This window comes from Sphaeramia orbicularis, chromosome 2 (assembly GCF_902148855.1).
Source record: "Sphaeramia orbicularis chromosome 2, fSphaOr1.1, whole genome shotgun sequence".
Lineage (NCBI taxonomy): Eukaryota > Metazoa > Chordata > Actinopteri > Kurtiformes > Apogonidae > Sphaeramia > Sphaeramia orbicularis.
Genome location: NC_043958.1, coordinates 14,887,918 through 14,905,264, shown reverse-complemented (window position 1 = coordinate 14,905,264; position 17,347 = coordinate 14,887,918). Strand labels below are relative to the sequence as shown.

General features: G+C 38.7%; 1 protein-coding gene across 1 annotated transcript in view; it reads right to left on the bottom strand.

Annotated features, from left to right (window-relative positions):
* Positions 1 to 634: 634 nt before the first annotated feature.
* Positions 635 to 17,347, bottom strand: part of LOC115434815 (Krueppel-like factor 7) — a 55,138-nt gene continuing 38,425 nt past the window's right edge. The window contains exons 3-4 of the mRNA XM_030156941.1: positions 14,260 to 14,383; positions 635 to 6,072 (exon numbers count right to left, since the gene is read on the bottom strand). Coding sequence (XP_030012801.1) covers positions 6,021 to 6,072; positions 14,260 to 14,383 — 176 coding nt within the window. The 3' untranslated portion in view covers positions 635 to 6,020. The remainder of the gene's footprint in view (positions 6,073 to 14,259; positions 14,384 to 17,347) is intronic.

Genomic DNA, 17,347 nt, shown 5'->3' with positions numbered 1-17,347 from the left:
GGCTACTCATTGTTAGCCGCCTGAATAGCTCTGTGATTGAGACTTGATAAGAAATCAGAAAATATTCAATGAGAAGATGGATGATTAGGTGCGTATTGTTGCTAGATGAAACCGACATTAACAGACCAGCCAAGAACCATGAATACTCCATGCCAAACTGCTTCTACCATTTATTACACATAATTACATTCTTAAATAAAAACGATTCACCGAACAGTTCCTTGCATAGAGATATTACAATACCAATTTAAAAAAGGAATTATGAAACAAACCAGTAACAAAAATAAATCTTTCTCATTTTTCCATAATAAAGAACATTATCGTACCCATACATCATAATATACAAATGATAAATTTGAAACACTTTGTACAGCAAGAAAAATAAAAAAAAAAAGAAAAGAAAGGAGAAAGACAACGAAGGAAAAAGGGAGGAAGGGGCGTCGGACAGAGGAGGAGAATTGAAAGGATCATATCTGAGAAAATGGAGGGATGGGAGGGGAAAAGGGGAGGAAGCGATAAGGGGAATGCTGGTAGAAAAAGGTGGTGCGCTTGATTTGAAATTCAGACCCGGTGGAAACAGGGGTGGTGTGACACATAGTAATGTTCTTTTTTTTTCTTTTTCTTTTTTTTTTTTTCTTTTTTTTCCTCCACTTCGGAGAGCAAGTGCAGTCTGGAGCACTGACTCTCACAAGGTGGTATGAAAAATGGCAGAAAACACATGAGGAGAACGGAGACAGAAGAGTGTTTGTGTGTCAGGTGTTTTTGTGTGAAATCAGGATGTGTTCGAGCATGTTTAAGGTGTATCGTCCTGGATGTGTGTGTGTGTGTGTGTGTGTGTGTGTGCGTGTGCAACCAGATTGCCAGAACACAATGTTTCCAATATACATTTGAAGACACCGTAGTTACCGATTTCTTAATTTATCCAAACAAATTCTGCCACTATATATGCACTGAAAACCACAAATATGTGTCTTTATAACCTAACACTAATCCCAGATCTAAATCCAACATTTACCCTAGTCTTAACTCTAACCCTAGCACAATCTGAGGCATCTTTTTTCAAACATACCCAAAAAATCATGCAGTTTGGTTCAAATTCTTTCACACTGACATTCACAGCCTGACTCCTTTAGTTTTTAGTGCATTTATCTTATCATTTATTTTGATTATTTTTCTCACCCCACTAATTCTCCAATGGAAGGATCAGAATTATTTGCTGGGTTAAATAAAGGTGAGTACGTGTATTGAGAAATGTTGGTGTAAAACAGAACATTTTTGTATCCATGGGTTGCAAAAATGTACATTGGCACTATTTTCTTCTGGTGTCTGGTTTGTAGGATGTGTGCTTGTGTGGTTTTGTTTCCATGTGTATGCATGTGTGTGTATCAGTGTTTAAAACAGCTACTATACAGACTTTGTGATCAGTGTTTCAACACCCGGGGTATTTTGTGAAGTGTAGTAGTGTACAAGCGGGCAGAAAACATCAGATATGCAAGTGATTTTTTCCAAAAATTCAGAGTGCAAATACAAACAGACAAAGAACACACAGGCACAGCAGAATTGACAATCATTCATTAAGATGACGTAGAACAGAACCGCATCCTCGAAGACGACATGAAACAACCTTTCCAGAAAACACATTCACATTTTGAAATCCCACGCTCCCGGCATGAGGAGAACAATTTATGTCACAAGAAGAGTCAAATTGAACTGTCCTGTAATTTTTGGATTTTTTTTCTCCAAAGTTTCAATGATGAACACATTCAGTGTTTCAGTCCAGAATCCTCATCTGTCTGTAATTGATACAGAACATGTAGAAAACTTAAATGACAGATAAAATACACTTCCAAGCTGCACATTCCCACACATTCAGTTCAACAGGAGAGTGTTTGGTGTCCTGTTAAAAAACTGAAACACACAAGTAAGAGCTGCCATTAGATGATACCATTTTAACCCACAGGTTAAGCTGCTATTCTTCATTTTTATGTTCCCTACGGTAAGGAAGCAGGAAAAACACAAACCTGCTCACCTGCTGGGAATTCTCATCCAAACTGGACATTTCTACCATGAAAATGTTAAATATTAGTCAGTATCTAGGCCTTTTCTTAATACTAATAGACATACAGAATTTCTATGATATTGTGGTAGCTGCAACTTTGATGGTACATGAGGATTTTGGGTGAACATAAACCAGCAGTTTTAACTTGTGTTGTGATCACTCCTATCTGTTTTTGCATGTGTATGTTTTTGCAAGGAACTCCGGCTTGCATGCACATTAAAGAAAGAAAGAGCCCACTGTTTATGTGAAGCAGAAGTTGATAGAGTATCTACTTCCAGAGCTGCAGACAGATCATGTCTTGATATGATTGAGCTGGACCGCACTCATAACCGAAATTGAAATGCGCCTCTGGGTTACAGAGTGAAATCAATTTTCTGTCTCCCTTGCCAAAACGCAGACGGCGGTGCGCCTCACTCCGACTCACAATGTTAAAAGTCCTCTAAAGTACATTATGACCTTGACTTTCTTGTACTTCTTTTTCTTAGTACGTTGACAAGCTGCCTGTTTGATTTGTGTGCACTTACATCATCGATCATCCAGTTTTCAGAATGCAGTTCCTGGATTAAAAACACTTCAAATGTGGAAAAGACGGATTAATCGATCATATATATGAATCAGATCACCAAGATTTTGACGGTGAATACCGTATTTCCTCGAAGTCAATTCACAGCCTGGTCTTTGGCGATGACCTGTGGTTGACGTGAAAATATAAAGATGGACATAGTGATGGCTCCCTAAAAGTGAAGCCAAACCATCTCAGTCTCCCCTGTACAAGTCATCAGCCCACATCTCAATATTAGTCAGTAGAACCAACCAAAATAAACCAAAAATAAAAGTACATATCCAATAAATTTTTCATCAAAGGTCATTTCTATCTTTTTAGTCAGATTTCATGGGGCGAATCTGTCTTCATGGAAGTCTTTTAAGTGAATTTATTCAATGGTATAAAAATGGCTGACAGACATCTGTAATGACCAAAATGACCAAAGAGTCCAGAGAAAATGAATGAGGTAGATTTCACATCTCTGGCTCCAGGTTGCATCACAGAAGCAAAAAATACAGCCGTCTAACTGTGATATTCTGACTTCACTTTTGCATTATGAAAACAGCATTGCTTTACCCATATTTATACACAATGTATGATCCAACAGTCATACCATGTTTCCTCAAAGAGTGGCCCTGGCATTTATTTTTTCCTCTAGTGTTTCAGAAGATAAAAACCACTGAACACTTAACAGCTTTCACTGTGTAAATGCTGTCTTCCTGTTATTAGTAAGTTCAACAAGTGACAATTTCACTGAAAAGATAAGACACACACCTGCAGTGACTGATCTAGAGGTGTTGAAAATTATAGAATCGCACTGATGAATATGTTAAATTAAACCTGCTGAAGTGAACAGTCACTGGATGGTTATTCAAATTCCTTTTTTTTTTTTTTTTTATACCTGGACTGTAATTCAGAACCAGCTTTTATTCCCTTGTGTTACCTTGACAGTAGCTGTTATTAGAGACCTGCTGATTGGTACTTGACTCCTGGCATTTATTTGAGGAAACATAGTATAAGTATAGTGTTCTACCTTTATTTAAGACAGATGTATGTGTGCTAATCTCTCAATGTACCAGTGCCACACAATTCTTAAATTACCTGTGAGTGACCCTTGCAATTTTTAGAGAGCTGTTCATTTAATGAATTCATTTTTAAATGATATTTCAGATCAAATCTAGACTTATTAATAAAATAATGCTGTATGCACAAACAGAAGGAATTGGAAATAAAAGGTCTTCCTCTTGTACTGGTCTGCTTCAAATAAAGGCTTTCCTTCTGCAGTTGAGCAAAAAAAAAAAAAAAAGCCCCATCACTATTTGAGGAAACACAGTACTGGATGTGTCTCAGTGTGTGTGGGTTTCATTCCACTGCAGTTTCACAAGCTGATGGGGCAGTTATCATTGCTGAGCTTGCAGATCTATCCCCTCTAACCTACTTCAGCCACCCACTTTGAATCCGCAGTCCAGACCTCCCGCTGGTCCAGTGCAACCAGTAAAACATGTTGTCGGAAACTAACCGCTACACCTAGCTAATTATTCAACCACTCACGTCTAATGTGAAGAAGAGAAACTATGAACAGTGTCTGATATGATCTTGGTAGACGTGATCACAACCCTGCTGAAATGTTTTCATGGGCTGAGGATCATGTACACTCTTACAACAGATACATTCACATTGATGCGCTCAGAGAAGAGCCTCACAACTGACTGAATTTGTGTGATCTTACAAGTCCTTCAGTGTACAGTAGGGTGAAAATCTGCCTTCAGACACACATGTACATGGTCAGGAAGTCAGCAGGAATGTTCTCGGATATGCATAGGGCCCGATTGGTTGAGCTGTTGAATGCTTTTTTTTCATCTGAAATGGTTTCTTAGAGGAATTGGAAGAGTTCTGCATGGACGTGAACAGAAAAAACCCTCCTCAACCCAGTGGCTAGTAGTTAGGTGCCAATCACTCAAAGTCTAAAGAGATCATTTCAGGCATCTACAGTAGACACTTGTGTTTTTTGGCTGTATCCATTTCCAATGAGTTCTGTAAAATGGTCTTTTTTAGTTGTCTTTTTTAACAAATAGGAGAATCTTTTCCTAGAAACAATATAGACTTTACATACATAGTGATCTTGTTTGCGTTCTGTGTGCTATTTCGCAGTCAGCTAGCTGCTTTGACTTGTGCATGTGGCCTTCCACGCTCTGATTACATGTGAAAGCCAGCGTTTGGTGGGTCCCAAATTGTCTTCGAGTTCAAGACAGATTTTTTTTTTGTTTTTTTTGTACAAAAAGTTTGCAAAGAGTCAATTGTGCAACAGTTTGTGGCAACAACTCATAAGAGCAAAGATCCCAGAGAGGACAAACCCCCTTAGGAGTCATCTAGCATGACTTGATACTCAGTTTCAGCTGACATTCTAGGAGATGAACAGTCTTTCCCAGAGTAGATTAGTTAGCCTCATCCAACAGTTCCCCTCAATGGATGATGTTCATAAAGCAAAGCCAGCCCTCCGGATGACCTCAATCAGTCTTCACAGCACATCAGTGCAACACACTCCCATCTTCAAGTCTTCAGGAAATCCAATCTTATGCTTCGTTCAAACAAGTGCTCCGATGCATCGAACCAGAAGGATTTATAAATGGATCCAGTTGGCAGATGTGACAGAGGTCAGATGAAAAATTGTCAAATTATTATCACTCTGATATATAAGACAATAAACCCTTTGGTGAAGTGTAAAGGCTCTGGAAGGACTGAGGGAGCAAAAGTCAGCTTTCTTGCCCGCGAACCCTGTGAGATGATGCAGTTTAGTGACTCACCAGTTTGAGGTTCGGTCTAAGAAGAGGGAACTCTTGAATATACGCACAAACAGTAACTGTCACTAGTGAGCTAAATATACAACTGATCCAGTTTGGTGTCGGTGTGCTCCCTAGACTGTGGAGCACTACTGCATGAACAGGGCTGACATTTTGGAAGCGTTCCACTGAGGGACTGCTGCAAGGACGATTAAAACAAAGAGCTGCCAGCTACAGGCGAGCGGTCCACCATTCGCCACGTGACGTCCCCTCTGAGACACAAACACTGGTGGGACGGAGCGTCTGTGTGGTCCAAGCGACAAACACCAGGAGACATTTGTGAAGCGAGGACGTGTCACTGAGGAATCATGGACCAACTGATCAAGCACAGACTGACAGAGTCACTGTGGATGTCTGTCGGCCTATGTTTCTGTCTGTAGTCAGTCAATGTCCCTGTTTGCTGTCTCTGCTTTCCCCCTCCCCAAGTCCAGAATCTGGTGTTTTTCCAGTCCAGTCTGCTGCCTTTTACTCTCTCTAAAACATCCATGGTGTTATTTTTCTGCAGATATGATGCACCCTTTCTCCTTCCACTCCTCCTCCATCCTCTTCCACTCCTGCTGACCTCTCTCAAAATTCCTCAGATGTGCCTCTTCATGTGTAGCGCCAAGTGATCCGACCGAGAGAAACACCTGCAACCAAACACAGAGAAACAGAGAACAGCTTGTTAGCTTGTTACCAGTGCAGAGGAAAGAAGTTTGTTTTGTCGATTGAGCTAAACGTTGCTGTTAGCTAGTGAGTGCTGAGCCACTAATGCACACGCAATTAGTATATGTGTAACTAATTCATAATCAGCATTTTCAGCAGCACTCCTAATGACTTCAGCTGCGCCATGAATAACTAGAGAGCCCGCAGATGGATCTGTTGAAACTGAGTGAGGGGAAGGGGGGGGCTTGCAAAACATGTGCTGTAAAACGATAGCTAAATTAGATGAATCGAAGCCTCTCATCTGAAAAACAGTCCTGCAGAATTGCTGGGGCGTAGCTGCAGAGTGAAAAAAGAAATTGCTTTGGATGTACATTGTCCTATTTTTTTCTTCTGCAAGAGGTTTATAAAAATGTTTGATTATTTTGTTCTGATTGCCATAAACTGACATAATACATGCTTTCAGCTGGCATTTTGTGTATTCCGTGCATGCCAACATACAGATGTAGTAATTATATTAGACTTAGTTTTCCATCTCCGTTAGATCAACAGATCAACTGTGTTTGTATGTGCTTGTAGCTTCAAAGAGGCATGAACTTGCTATGCTTTTTCTTTTGAACGCTGCTTGTTTATCAAGAAAATTGGAGGTGTAATCCCATGTGGGAGAAAAAGGAATGAAAAACACATTTTTTTGCATTTCTCTTCAGTTTTAAGTGGAAAATCTTGAAATATGTCTAAAGTAGGCCTATCAATTGGACTGATTCATTGCCATTAATCATTTTTTCCTGAGACTGAAGCTTGTACGAATAATAATCATCTTTCAATCAATCACAAACACAATGAAAGCATATTTAAATTCAAGTTCTACTTTTTAACATTGTCTTTTTTAATGTTAAACATGCACCTGTGAGCAGCAGATTTCCAATAAAACCATGAAGGCCATCAAAACGGACTACCAGCTTGATCTGACTCCCGATCTGCACTAACAGGTATAACAACAAAATCCAGGCTGTATTGGAGTTCCATTAGAACTCAGAAGCACCAAAGCCATTATAATGTAATACAGCTGAATTTGAGGAGAGTCCATTAAAGTTCAGCAAATACTGAAAAAGAACAATTGTGCTGAGTCTTTTTCACTATTCAGCTTAGTCCATATTTACCAGATTCCAACATTGACCAATCTATTTACATTATCAAGGGACCAGCGCCCGACTATAGAGCTGCTTCGACATACTGCATGTTAAAGGTTAAAGGTTAATTCAATTGTTTCTGCATTTCTCCAATCCTAACACACTCAACATGTAGCGCTAGCATTAGCAATTAGCAGATTAGGACCAGTGAGCTGTCATCAACAGGGACCAACTCCAGATCTTCATCAGTTCTTCTATCAGCGCCTATAGCTTGGGTACTGACAGGAGGTATGGATCCTGCTAGTGACCAAAGTATAGGCTCTGACAGGACATTAGCCTACATGTATCTGTATTTTGAGCGTGAGGGTAACATGAGGAAACCCAAAGCGTTCTGGCTGTGTAACCGCTGCCCCCGTATGTTGCTATGTATGACCCATACCCATATTTAGCGGTGGCATCACATACTTGTCCTTCTATTTCAGATTGAAACTTTACTAAAGCAACATAAACGCCAAAGGAAATGTCGCTTGTGTAGACCTTACCACACTACTGATCAATAAAAGAGCTCCTCCACCTGTTCAACCCTAGGTCGTTTGTTTCTAGTCAGAATCAGAATGTAACCCAAAACAATGGATTGACCGGGAGCCAAATTATGATCCAAAAACTACAAAAGACAAAATTCATAATCACCGCTTCATAATGCAACCTGTATTTTGCACTTTTTTGTCTTGTGAAAGAAGTAAAACTTGTACTGGTGGATCTGCTTAGTATTAGCTTAGTGCTGCACAGTTGAATTGGTCTGTTGTTTTATTAAATTATTCATGATAGATGTTGGTCTCAAACTGCTAGCTTGTGTTTAGTGTTTGCCCATTGTTTGAGTTGTGTTGTGTTGTCCAACAACTGGTTTCACTGAGCTTTCAGCTGACGTTCTTCTGGTTACATTGACGTACAGCATGTGTATATTGCCAGAAGTGTTGAGTTGCATTACCATGGCAACACAGACGGAAGAGGCTACATCCCAATCTGCTTGATTCATAAAAGAGCGAAGTTATCACCATGCGACTGAGAAATCAGAAATACTGTTTCTCGTAGTGATGCTAATATGCACCGTGCAACACTGGCCATATGTCAGCCGCCACAGGAAATAAACAAAACAGAGTGATGTTAAAGGTTTATATGTACGTTTTGCTGTGATCTTATGTCAACTCCATTTTAACCATATTTACTGCCAGTACCCATTAATATTGCTAACTTCAGCTCCTGTACAGTGACAGTCAACTCTAGATACTGTTAGAAAAGGGGGTAAAGACTCAAAGATCATTAAGGACTGAGATTTGCAATGATGTTGAGTAACAGTGACATAAAACATACAAAGTAAAAATGAACAAAATTAAATATGGATATGAGAACAGTTAAAAAAAACAAAAAAAAAAAACAAAGATAAATATACCACATGCGGACAGAAAATGCATAATTTTTGACCATAGATTTTAATTCATTAAACTAGACCAGATGGCTCAGTTGTAGTTAGCTAATGTCAGACAAATGAACAACTCCCAACACAACACAAACATGCATCTTACATATTGAAGCTTTGTTTTACTTGTTAAATAATTAAAAATGCACACATTAATTTTGAAGCACAAAAAATGGATAATTAAAACCTGTGCGGAGGGTCTGTATGCACTGAAAGAAAGTACGAGTAAATAAGCGCTTGTGCTGTTTAAATGTGATTATTACACCAAAATTAAGGCTCTGAGATTCATTGTCCCGTGACTCTATGCACTGCAGGCCCTCGAGCATCCACATCACATAATTAGTCTTTCTTTTAATGCTAATTTCTTTATACTCTCTTTATAACAACATGCAATCTGGTAGACACTCCTCAACTCCTGAAATAAAAGAAAAACAAATATTACACTTAAAGCCAAAAGCATTTAAACTGTTGATCCTTTTTCTGTTCTTTTTTTTTTTTTTTTTTTTGACACCAGTTTCAGATTGGCTCTTTCCACTGAGGCAGAGGCAACTGTCTAAGATGTCGAGATGAATCAGTGTTTGGCCAAAAGGGGGAGTTACACTGTGATGAGCCACCAGTCATCTGTCTTACTGTCACACCTGCATGCATGTGCGTGCATATGTGTGTGTTCCTGCACGTGCACGCAAACAAACACACATGGGATTAGCAACCGGCTCAGGAGAGGGTTTTTTTGTGTGTGTGCACTCGGTGAGACAGATGGTAAAGTATGAGTCACGACTCGGGGGCACGACACCAGCTGGCACACCGTGGGTCTGTCTCCTCCTCCCCAACCCCCCACCCCCACCCCATCCTCAATCTTCCACCCCGTCTTGTCTGTCTCCCCTGTTTCCCCTCTTCCTTCATCTCAGCAGGGTGCAAGTGTGTGTTTTTTTGTGTTTCGGTGTGTCAGGGCTGGAGGGGTTGGACGCCCTGTGACACATGACAGAGGTGGGCCCGAATTAGGGATGTGCCTGGAGGGGAGGGGTGGGCGGGTTCTGGAGGTGCAGGAGGGAGGTATACTGTATTTACAGTCTGTCCAGCTGAGACCTGATTAAGACGACAAAAAAAGAAAAAAAAAAAAGACGACACTGGCCCCCACACACATGCACACACACACACACGCACACACACGCGCACACACACACACACACATATGCAACAATGACCAGAAGACACCCATTGACACCCACACATTCACACTCAAAGTACCTGAGGTGAAAAGGGAATTCTTTTTGTCTTTTCATAACGAACCTATGCATGATTCAAGAGGTCACAAATTCAATAACATGATGTATGGGACTTAAATTGTTAAAGGGTCTTCAATCTCCTTTAAAACACAATCAACTCAATGGGTGCACAAGATGGTGACAACCAAAAAACTAATTTAATGCAGCTCTGCAAGCCTTAGATCTTTACTAAGATCCTAGTATTATCTGAGGTAACACATTATTCTGTACTTTCAATTTTCAATTTAAACTCATGAATATGATACTATTTCATTGTGGTCTTTATTATTATTTTAAAAAATGAAGTTCTGATTGCAACTGATGATTATATTCTCAGTTGGTTAATTATTTTCTCCATTGACAGAATAGCTGTTTGGCCAATAAATGACAGAAAATGGTGAAAAATATCAATCAGTGTTTCCCAAAGCCTGATGGGACAACCTCAAATGTCTTCTTTGATCTGAGAGCCAAAGACACTCAGTTGGCGGTCAAAGAAAAAGAAAAGAAACTAAAAAATAGAAGAAGATGCAGGAATCAGATAATTTTCAGAATAGCTGGTGGTTAATTTGATGATTGGATAACTAGTTCTGCATTTTCTTCTACATCTAAATCATCAAAGTAGAAACCGTGCTGCCTTTTCATGTTACTACGGAAACAGTATAAATGTGAGTCCATGTGATGAGGCTGATTCTTATTCCACACCCTTATGTTTTCATTTAATATCCATATCGCTTTCCCTCATAACTGCATTGTTTTTGAGTAAATACATTAAAAAGTCTAAAAATCTGTGTTTTTCTATAGAGGGTGTCACTACCAAACACCTATTTTCTGCAATTAAGTTAACTTTTTTGGATGTTATTACAGGAAATAAAGTGAATAGCACATCTCAGACTGCCATAAAACTGAACAAATATTGTCATGACCAAAAACAGTCATGAGTGAAACAACTTGCAGCTATGAGAGACGTATCCAGATTTCAGTAGTGACACAAGAATCTTAAATGGTTTTTATTGTGTAAATGCTGCTTTCCTGTCACACAATTTCAATCAAAAAGTAACACACACACCTGCAGTGTCTGAAACTGGACACTTCAGATGGGCAATCTAGAACAAGAGTGTGTTGAAAATAGCTGCATTAAATTGTTGAATATATTAAATCAAACATGCAGAGGTGAACATTAGACATTTATTTTTTTTTTTTTTTACCTGTCCTGTATGTATTTGGGAACTGATCTTTATTGGTTCGTGTCATTCTCAGCACTAGAGGAAATGCAGTATATGGATTTCAATAAATAACAGAAAGAAAATTAAAAAAAAAAGAAGAAAAGAAAAAGAGAAAAAAAGAAAAAAAAAAAAAGAAAGAAAGATCTATGACCTGCATGAATTGCTTTTGGGTTGTTGGCAGTATTTTGGTAAAATGGACCATGCATGCATACCAGTTTTCTCTTTGACGTCTGAAGAGCCCCCACAGTGGAGTGTTTTAAGTCTCGTCTTAAGACCCACTTATATTTTCTGGCTTTTAACTCCACGTTAGTTGTGTGGTCCTATGTGTCTTTTATTTATTTTATTACTTTTAACTATTTAATTTTATTGTTTTATTTGTATTGCAGTTTCATGTACTTATTTACTGTTTTTAGTGGATTATTTTTTTATTTGTTTTATTGTTTTTACAATTCTATGTGAAGTACTTCGGAAATTTTCCTGTTGTTTAAATATATAATCTACTCTATATAAATAGAGTAGATTGGATTGGATTGGATTAATGAAACCAGAATGGGAAAAGAGGAAGATAAAGATTTTTTCACACAAAGGAAGACAGTTTCTGAAGTAAAAAGCCTCTAATTTTTTCCAACAAAGTCATTTAGTAAGTAAAGAAATAAAAGTTATTTGTACAAAATGTCAGCACCAATCCAAACAAAATGGCGTCTCTAAATAGTGTAGACAATATTGCTCTGAGATCCCAGAAGCTGTAGCTCAGACACGAGCTGTAATTAAAAAAAAAAAAAGGAGTAAAGATTTTTGTGTCTGAGTCGAGCTGATCTTTTTACAGTCAATAACGGCCACAGAATGCTTGATGATTTTGTCAGCGGAGTTAAAGCAGCCCGGCAAATTAACATTTAGTAGAATTAAAACAGAAGCCAGGGGTGACTAATTACAAGGACGAGGGTCACAGACAAATTACATCAGATTAACTGTTTAATGTGACAAAGGTATTCCCCTCCCACACCTCCCTTTAATCAAACGGTAAACAAGGAGGAAACGCAGGAGGGAGGGAGGGCGAGGGGGTGAGGAAGAGACTGGGCAGAGGGAAGAGGTGGACGGTTCTGGTCAGATTTCTGCCAAACATGGAGCTGAAGGAGACTCAGGTTGTGCAGGATCAAACCAGGAATCTGGTTTATAGGTACGTCTGTGCAATCACTGAACTAGCTTTATTTAGAGCAGGGATGTCAGTCATTTTAGTTCAGATTCCACATTCAGCCGAAGTGGGCTGGACCAGTAAAATAACAGCATAATAACCTGTAAATAGTGACAAGTCCATGTTTTTGTCTTTGTTGAAGCACAATAAAAACATTACATTCTGACAGTATTTCCATTTACAAACTATCCTTTCACAAAAAAGATATGAATAACCTGAAAAAATTTAAATTTTGTTAGAAAAATAAGTGCAATTTTAACAACATTATGCCTCAACTTATCATTTGTACATATGCGTTACACACAATGTTACACAAACATTCAAAACCTTAAAATTTGGGAGTTTGAAATTTGAGATTTAAAGATGAACAGTTTCTACAGTGTCATGTCTCAGTGAATTATTAACACAACTTACAGATACAAATGCACAAAACATTTAGTAACAGGCAGAATATTGTGAAAATTTAACATAATTTTCAAGTTGTCACATATTTATTTAGGTTATTCACATTTTATTGTTAAAGGATAGTTTGTAAATGTAAATATTTTCATAATGTAATTTTTTTTTTACATTAAACTTAAAAAATATAGTGGACAGTAATTACATGTTATTAAGCTACTTTTTCTTTTTTTTTTTTTTTTTTTTTACTTGGGATCACATTGGTCTGTATGTGGCCCCTGAACTAAAACGTGTTCAACATCCTTGACAATGTAATTTTTGCACTTCCAAAATTCATCCCATGGGCCAAATTGGAACCTTTGGCAGGCCAGTTCAGACCCACGGGCCACATGTTTGACACCCCTGATTTAGAGAAACACAGACTGGTATTTGGGGTTATGGATTATCGGATAATTCTTTGAAAATTCTACAAATACTGTACATTTTTCCTCCTTGCAGTATGGAAAGTTTTCCAAGAAATAAAAGACAAAGAGAAATAATGATTCTCTCCACAATTTACAGGACATTTTAATGCAAAACATCATAGTTATTCAGGTTAAAGCATTTAACTGCTTCTAAAATTCATTTGTGAAGTTATTATTTTGTTCCAGGTCATTTGTCGTATTCTGCTCCATGATGATGCTACCTTTATTATGGCTTCATAAATGGACTCTGTAGGGTTAACCAGCAGCCATCTGAGTGATTTCTCTTTGTTGTAGCAATTATTGGGACCTAACGGTGATCTGTTCTTATTAGAATAAACGGCTGGTTGACGCCAAAGACAGCGACGGCTCTACTCGATTCATTACACTACGCTACAGAGAGTACACAACCGCTACATAATCATAAAACATTCAGGGCTATTGCCTCGGACTCCCAGACCTAATAACTCCACTTGGGTTAAATGCTTCTGAATGTAAATAAAGACAGGAATTACAACTTTTATACAGCATTGCATATAAAAAAGTAGTACCAGAAACTTAATATTCCATATCAGTGATGTTTAGTAGCCTCGGGGGATTGTAAAATCCTTTCGCACCTCTGTTCCAGTGTGAAAGCAGCCTCCAAATCAAGGCCATGTTTAAACATGCGAGAAGCCACACTATTAATATGCCGCACAGGGCCAAACGTGGGCATGAAGCAGTACGAGTACCCTTTGGATTCCAAATAAAAGACAGAGCAGGTTGGGCTCTTGCTTGTGTTGCAGAGGAGCCACACATTTGTAATCCTGCCAGCACACTTTTAAACTGGGTCAGTACCAACACATATCGGGGTGTGTTACCAGCATCTTGTAGCTGTAGATTCTTTACTAAACCAAAGTGTGTACAAAACACAATGAGAAAACAGAGCCTGCTGTGCCGGTGGAAGTACTTCAAATAACCCTTGGAAAACGGAGGAAAAACATTTAGGATAGAGCGAAGCAGGAGGGAGAGATGTGTTTTGACAGACCTGTCACAGTGGTTGCACTTAAAAGGCTTGGCGCCGGTGTGTTTGCGGTAGTGCCTCGTCAGCTCGTCGCTCCGGGCGAATCGCCACTCACAGCCCTCCCACGAGCACTTGTATGGCTTCTCACCTGGGGAACGACAAAACACACAAGCACCTGTTTCATTGCTCATGCACCAATCACACGCTTATTTGTCTTTTCTATGGTCATGCAAAACCCTCAGTGGCACCGGCACAGGATGGAGTCTTTAGCTGTAAAAGGATGTAAATGCACAGGTTTAGATCCTGCATGGAGTTGGCAGAGCTAGAAAGTTCCACTAATTCTTGTTCTTATTCAGCCTTTCAGTTTGGTTTTTGATTTCGGTTTTGGAGCGCATGTATAGTTTTAATTTAAGTCTTTATTTATATGGGGAAAAAATGTCATCAGGATAAGAATTTTCATATCAGTCATTTCCCATGATGAATGACTTTGTTTTATGAGGAAGTCCCTTGAGAATAAAATCTATTTTTCAAGGAAGACCTGGTTACATACAGAAAAAATAATGAAATCAAGGATGCACAGGATATAACAGAAAAAAATGGGTAAAAACAAAGAGAAGGTAAGGGAGAAATTTAGTTGTAGCAGATTCTGAAGGTTTTTTCAAGATCACAGATTGAGGAAAGAGAATACTGTTCTACCAACTTCTGTAAAAATTGTAGAAACTTTGTGTAAAAAAAACATCTAGAGAAGAAAAAGTTCTACCAGCTCTTGATACATGACATGAAATTACAGGTAAGTTTACAGAGCAGTTAAGATGATCCTTAGTCGTGAGTGATACCTGAAGACACCAAATAATTTAATCTATTTTTCCTGGGGGTAAAACATTAAAATACATATTTAGAATGATAAAAAAAAAAAATTTCAGTATAAAAAAAAAGACAAAAGTTTGAAACGTTTTCTCAGTGTTCATCTGGCTGGAATTTGAGGAGCTGGTTTTATTTTTGTAGTGTTTTGCAGTCTTTAATCTATTTTATTGAAACACTAAAAACTATTGAAAATGTGATATTAAATATAATAAATTAGAATAAAAAAAGCAGACTAAGAACATTAACCCCTTATAGCCTAAACATATTTACAATTAAAAAATAAATAATAGTGTTGTTGCTGTTCAGCAGATTCTGAATTAAGTGCAAATTGTTGATCTGAATACAACATACAAAAGTTATAGTAATAGTAACTATAGTAAAAGCAAATTAGTATCATTAGGCAAGAATAATACATTAATAATTAAACAAATATTGGTCAGTTTCTCCAGTCAACAAAATTTTTCAAAAATCAGTAGAATGTCATGAAACTAATAACACCATTACTGAAACAGGGCTCAGTTTGTGACACATTCTTTATTGTTGTTTTTGTAAAGCAATTTTTAAGCAAACTCTTGTCGCAAAAAGTAGTTTGGAGTGAATAGACTAGACAGTGTCATCATCAGGTGGCGCTACAGGTTATGCAACTCCTGGTTGTAATAAACAGAGTAGAAGAAGAAGAGGCATTATTTAGTTCCATGGCTGAAAAGAAAAACACTTCAGTTATTTATTTCGTTCTTTTTTTGGAAGCAAAACTGAAGAATTTTGTCTTTTTCATAAACACTTTAAATATAATACTTCAAAATTCAGGTAAAAATACCTAACTAGATAAAATTTTAGTCTTTTAACCCTGATTCTCTGTCACTAATCAAGTTCCCTGTGCTTCATTTGACTTTTTTTGGTTGTAAAGAGAGCAAGGCAATGTTTAACAGCGAGGTGGGAAAGCTCCCACTGGTCTGCAATCTTGCTGAACATGCAGAAGAGGAGTAGAGGGTAGAGAGAAGTGGAGCGAGAGGAGAAGAAGAAGTGGAGGGGGGGAGGATGAAGGCAGGGGGAGGGGGATTAGAGCAAGGTGGATGAGAGAGTGAGAAGAGGTGGTGAGATGAGACCAGGAGAGGAGAAAAGTGGAGTCGGAGAGAAGTGCTGCTGCAGAAGTGGATTAAGGAGGCTGTAGATAGTATGAGGAGGAGGAGGATGAGGAGGTGGGGGTGGAGGGTGGGGGGTGGGGGTGGGCAGTGATAATTAGGCCAGTCACACAGTATAATGGCAAGGAACCACAATCTGCCAGCTGCGTCCAGCTCAGAACATGTCACCTGCATCAGTCACATCCCATCTGGACCAGCGCTGGTGCTTGAATAAAGACACACTGACACACTGACCAGCTCTGCTTGAGTGGCCCGGCAACAAAAACAGGCTTAATTTGCTGAATTATCAAAGGGACACGATCAATGGCGTTAAAAGACAGTCAGGACTGAAAAAGAGTGCTTGTATCCGCACCAGCTGTTTAGAAATTCGACCATTGTTTGCGGATTTCACGCCAAAAAGAATCAATAGCATATACAGTATGTCGTGTTCCAATTAAAAAGGTATTTTCGTGGTGTGTTAAATGTCACCGACAGTGCGATTTCACCTCAGCCAACAGCACAAACCAAGGGGAAATGAGAAAACAATAATCTTGACATGTGACACGTTCAAGCGTTTGTGTTGCGTTCAGAGTGAGCGGCCATGTTACGCAGCAGGACTGGTGGAAAATTGGATGGTGAGAAACAGAGGCGCTTAAGGTTGCAGCAGTGATGAAGTGATAAATGAACAAGTGGGGAGATGATGACCTCCACACAGCAGCACTGAACGACAGACAAACAACAAACTCATGACCTTTCATTATGAATGATTTCACCTCTGTTCTGTAACTCTTTAGAGACTACCGTAGCATTGGCTGAAACAATTTGATAAAGAAATGAGGTTTAAGACCGATGCACCATGTTTTACCGTCATCATGGCAATATGTAAGTCACGTGACCAAAGAATGAGTGGCACGTACAGGCACATACAGGTTAATTCTCCAGATGGCGCCGATGAAGATCTGGAGTCGGTCCCTGAGCGCCTTCAATGGCAGCTCACTGCTCCTAATGTGCTAATGCTAATGCTAGGTGCTGCTTGTATAAGGATGAAACTCAATTTACATTTGGGGAAAATACAGTTAACCTTTAATCTGACTCTTTAAGTCGGACTAAAAAAAAACCAAAAAAAA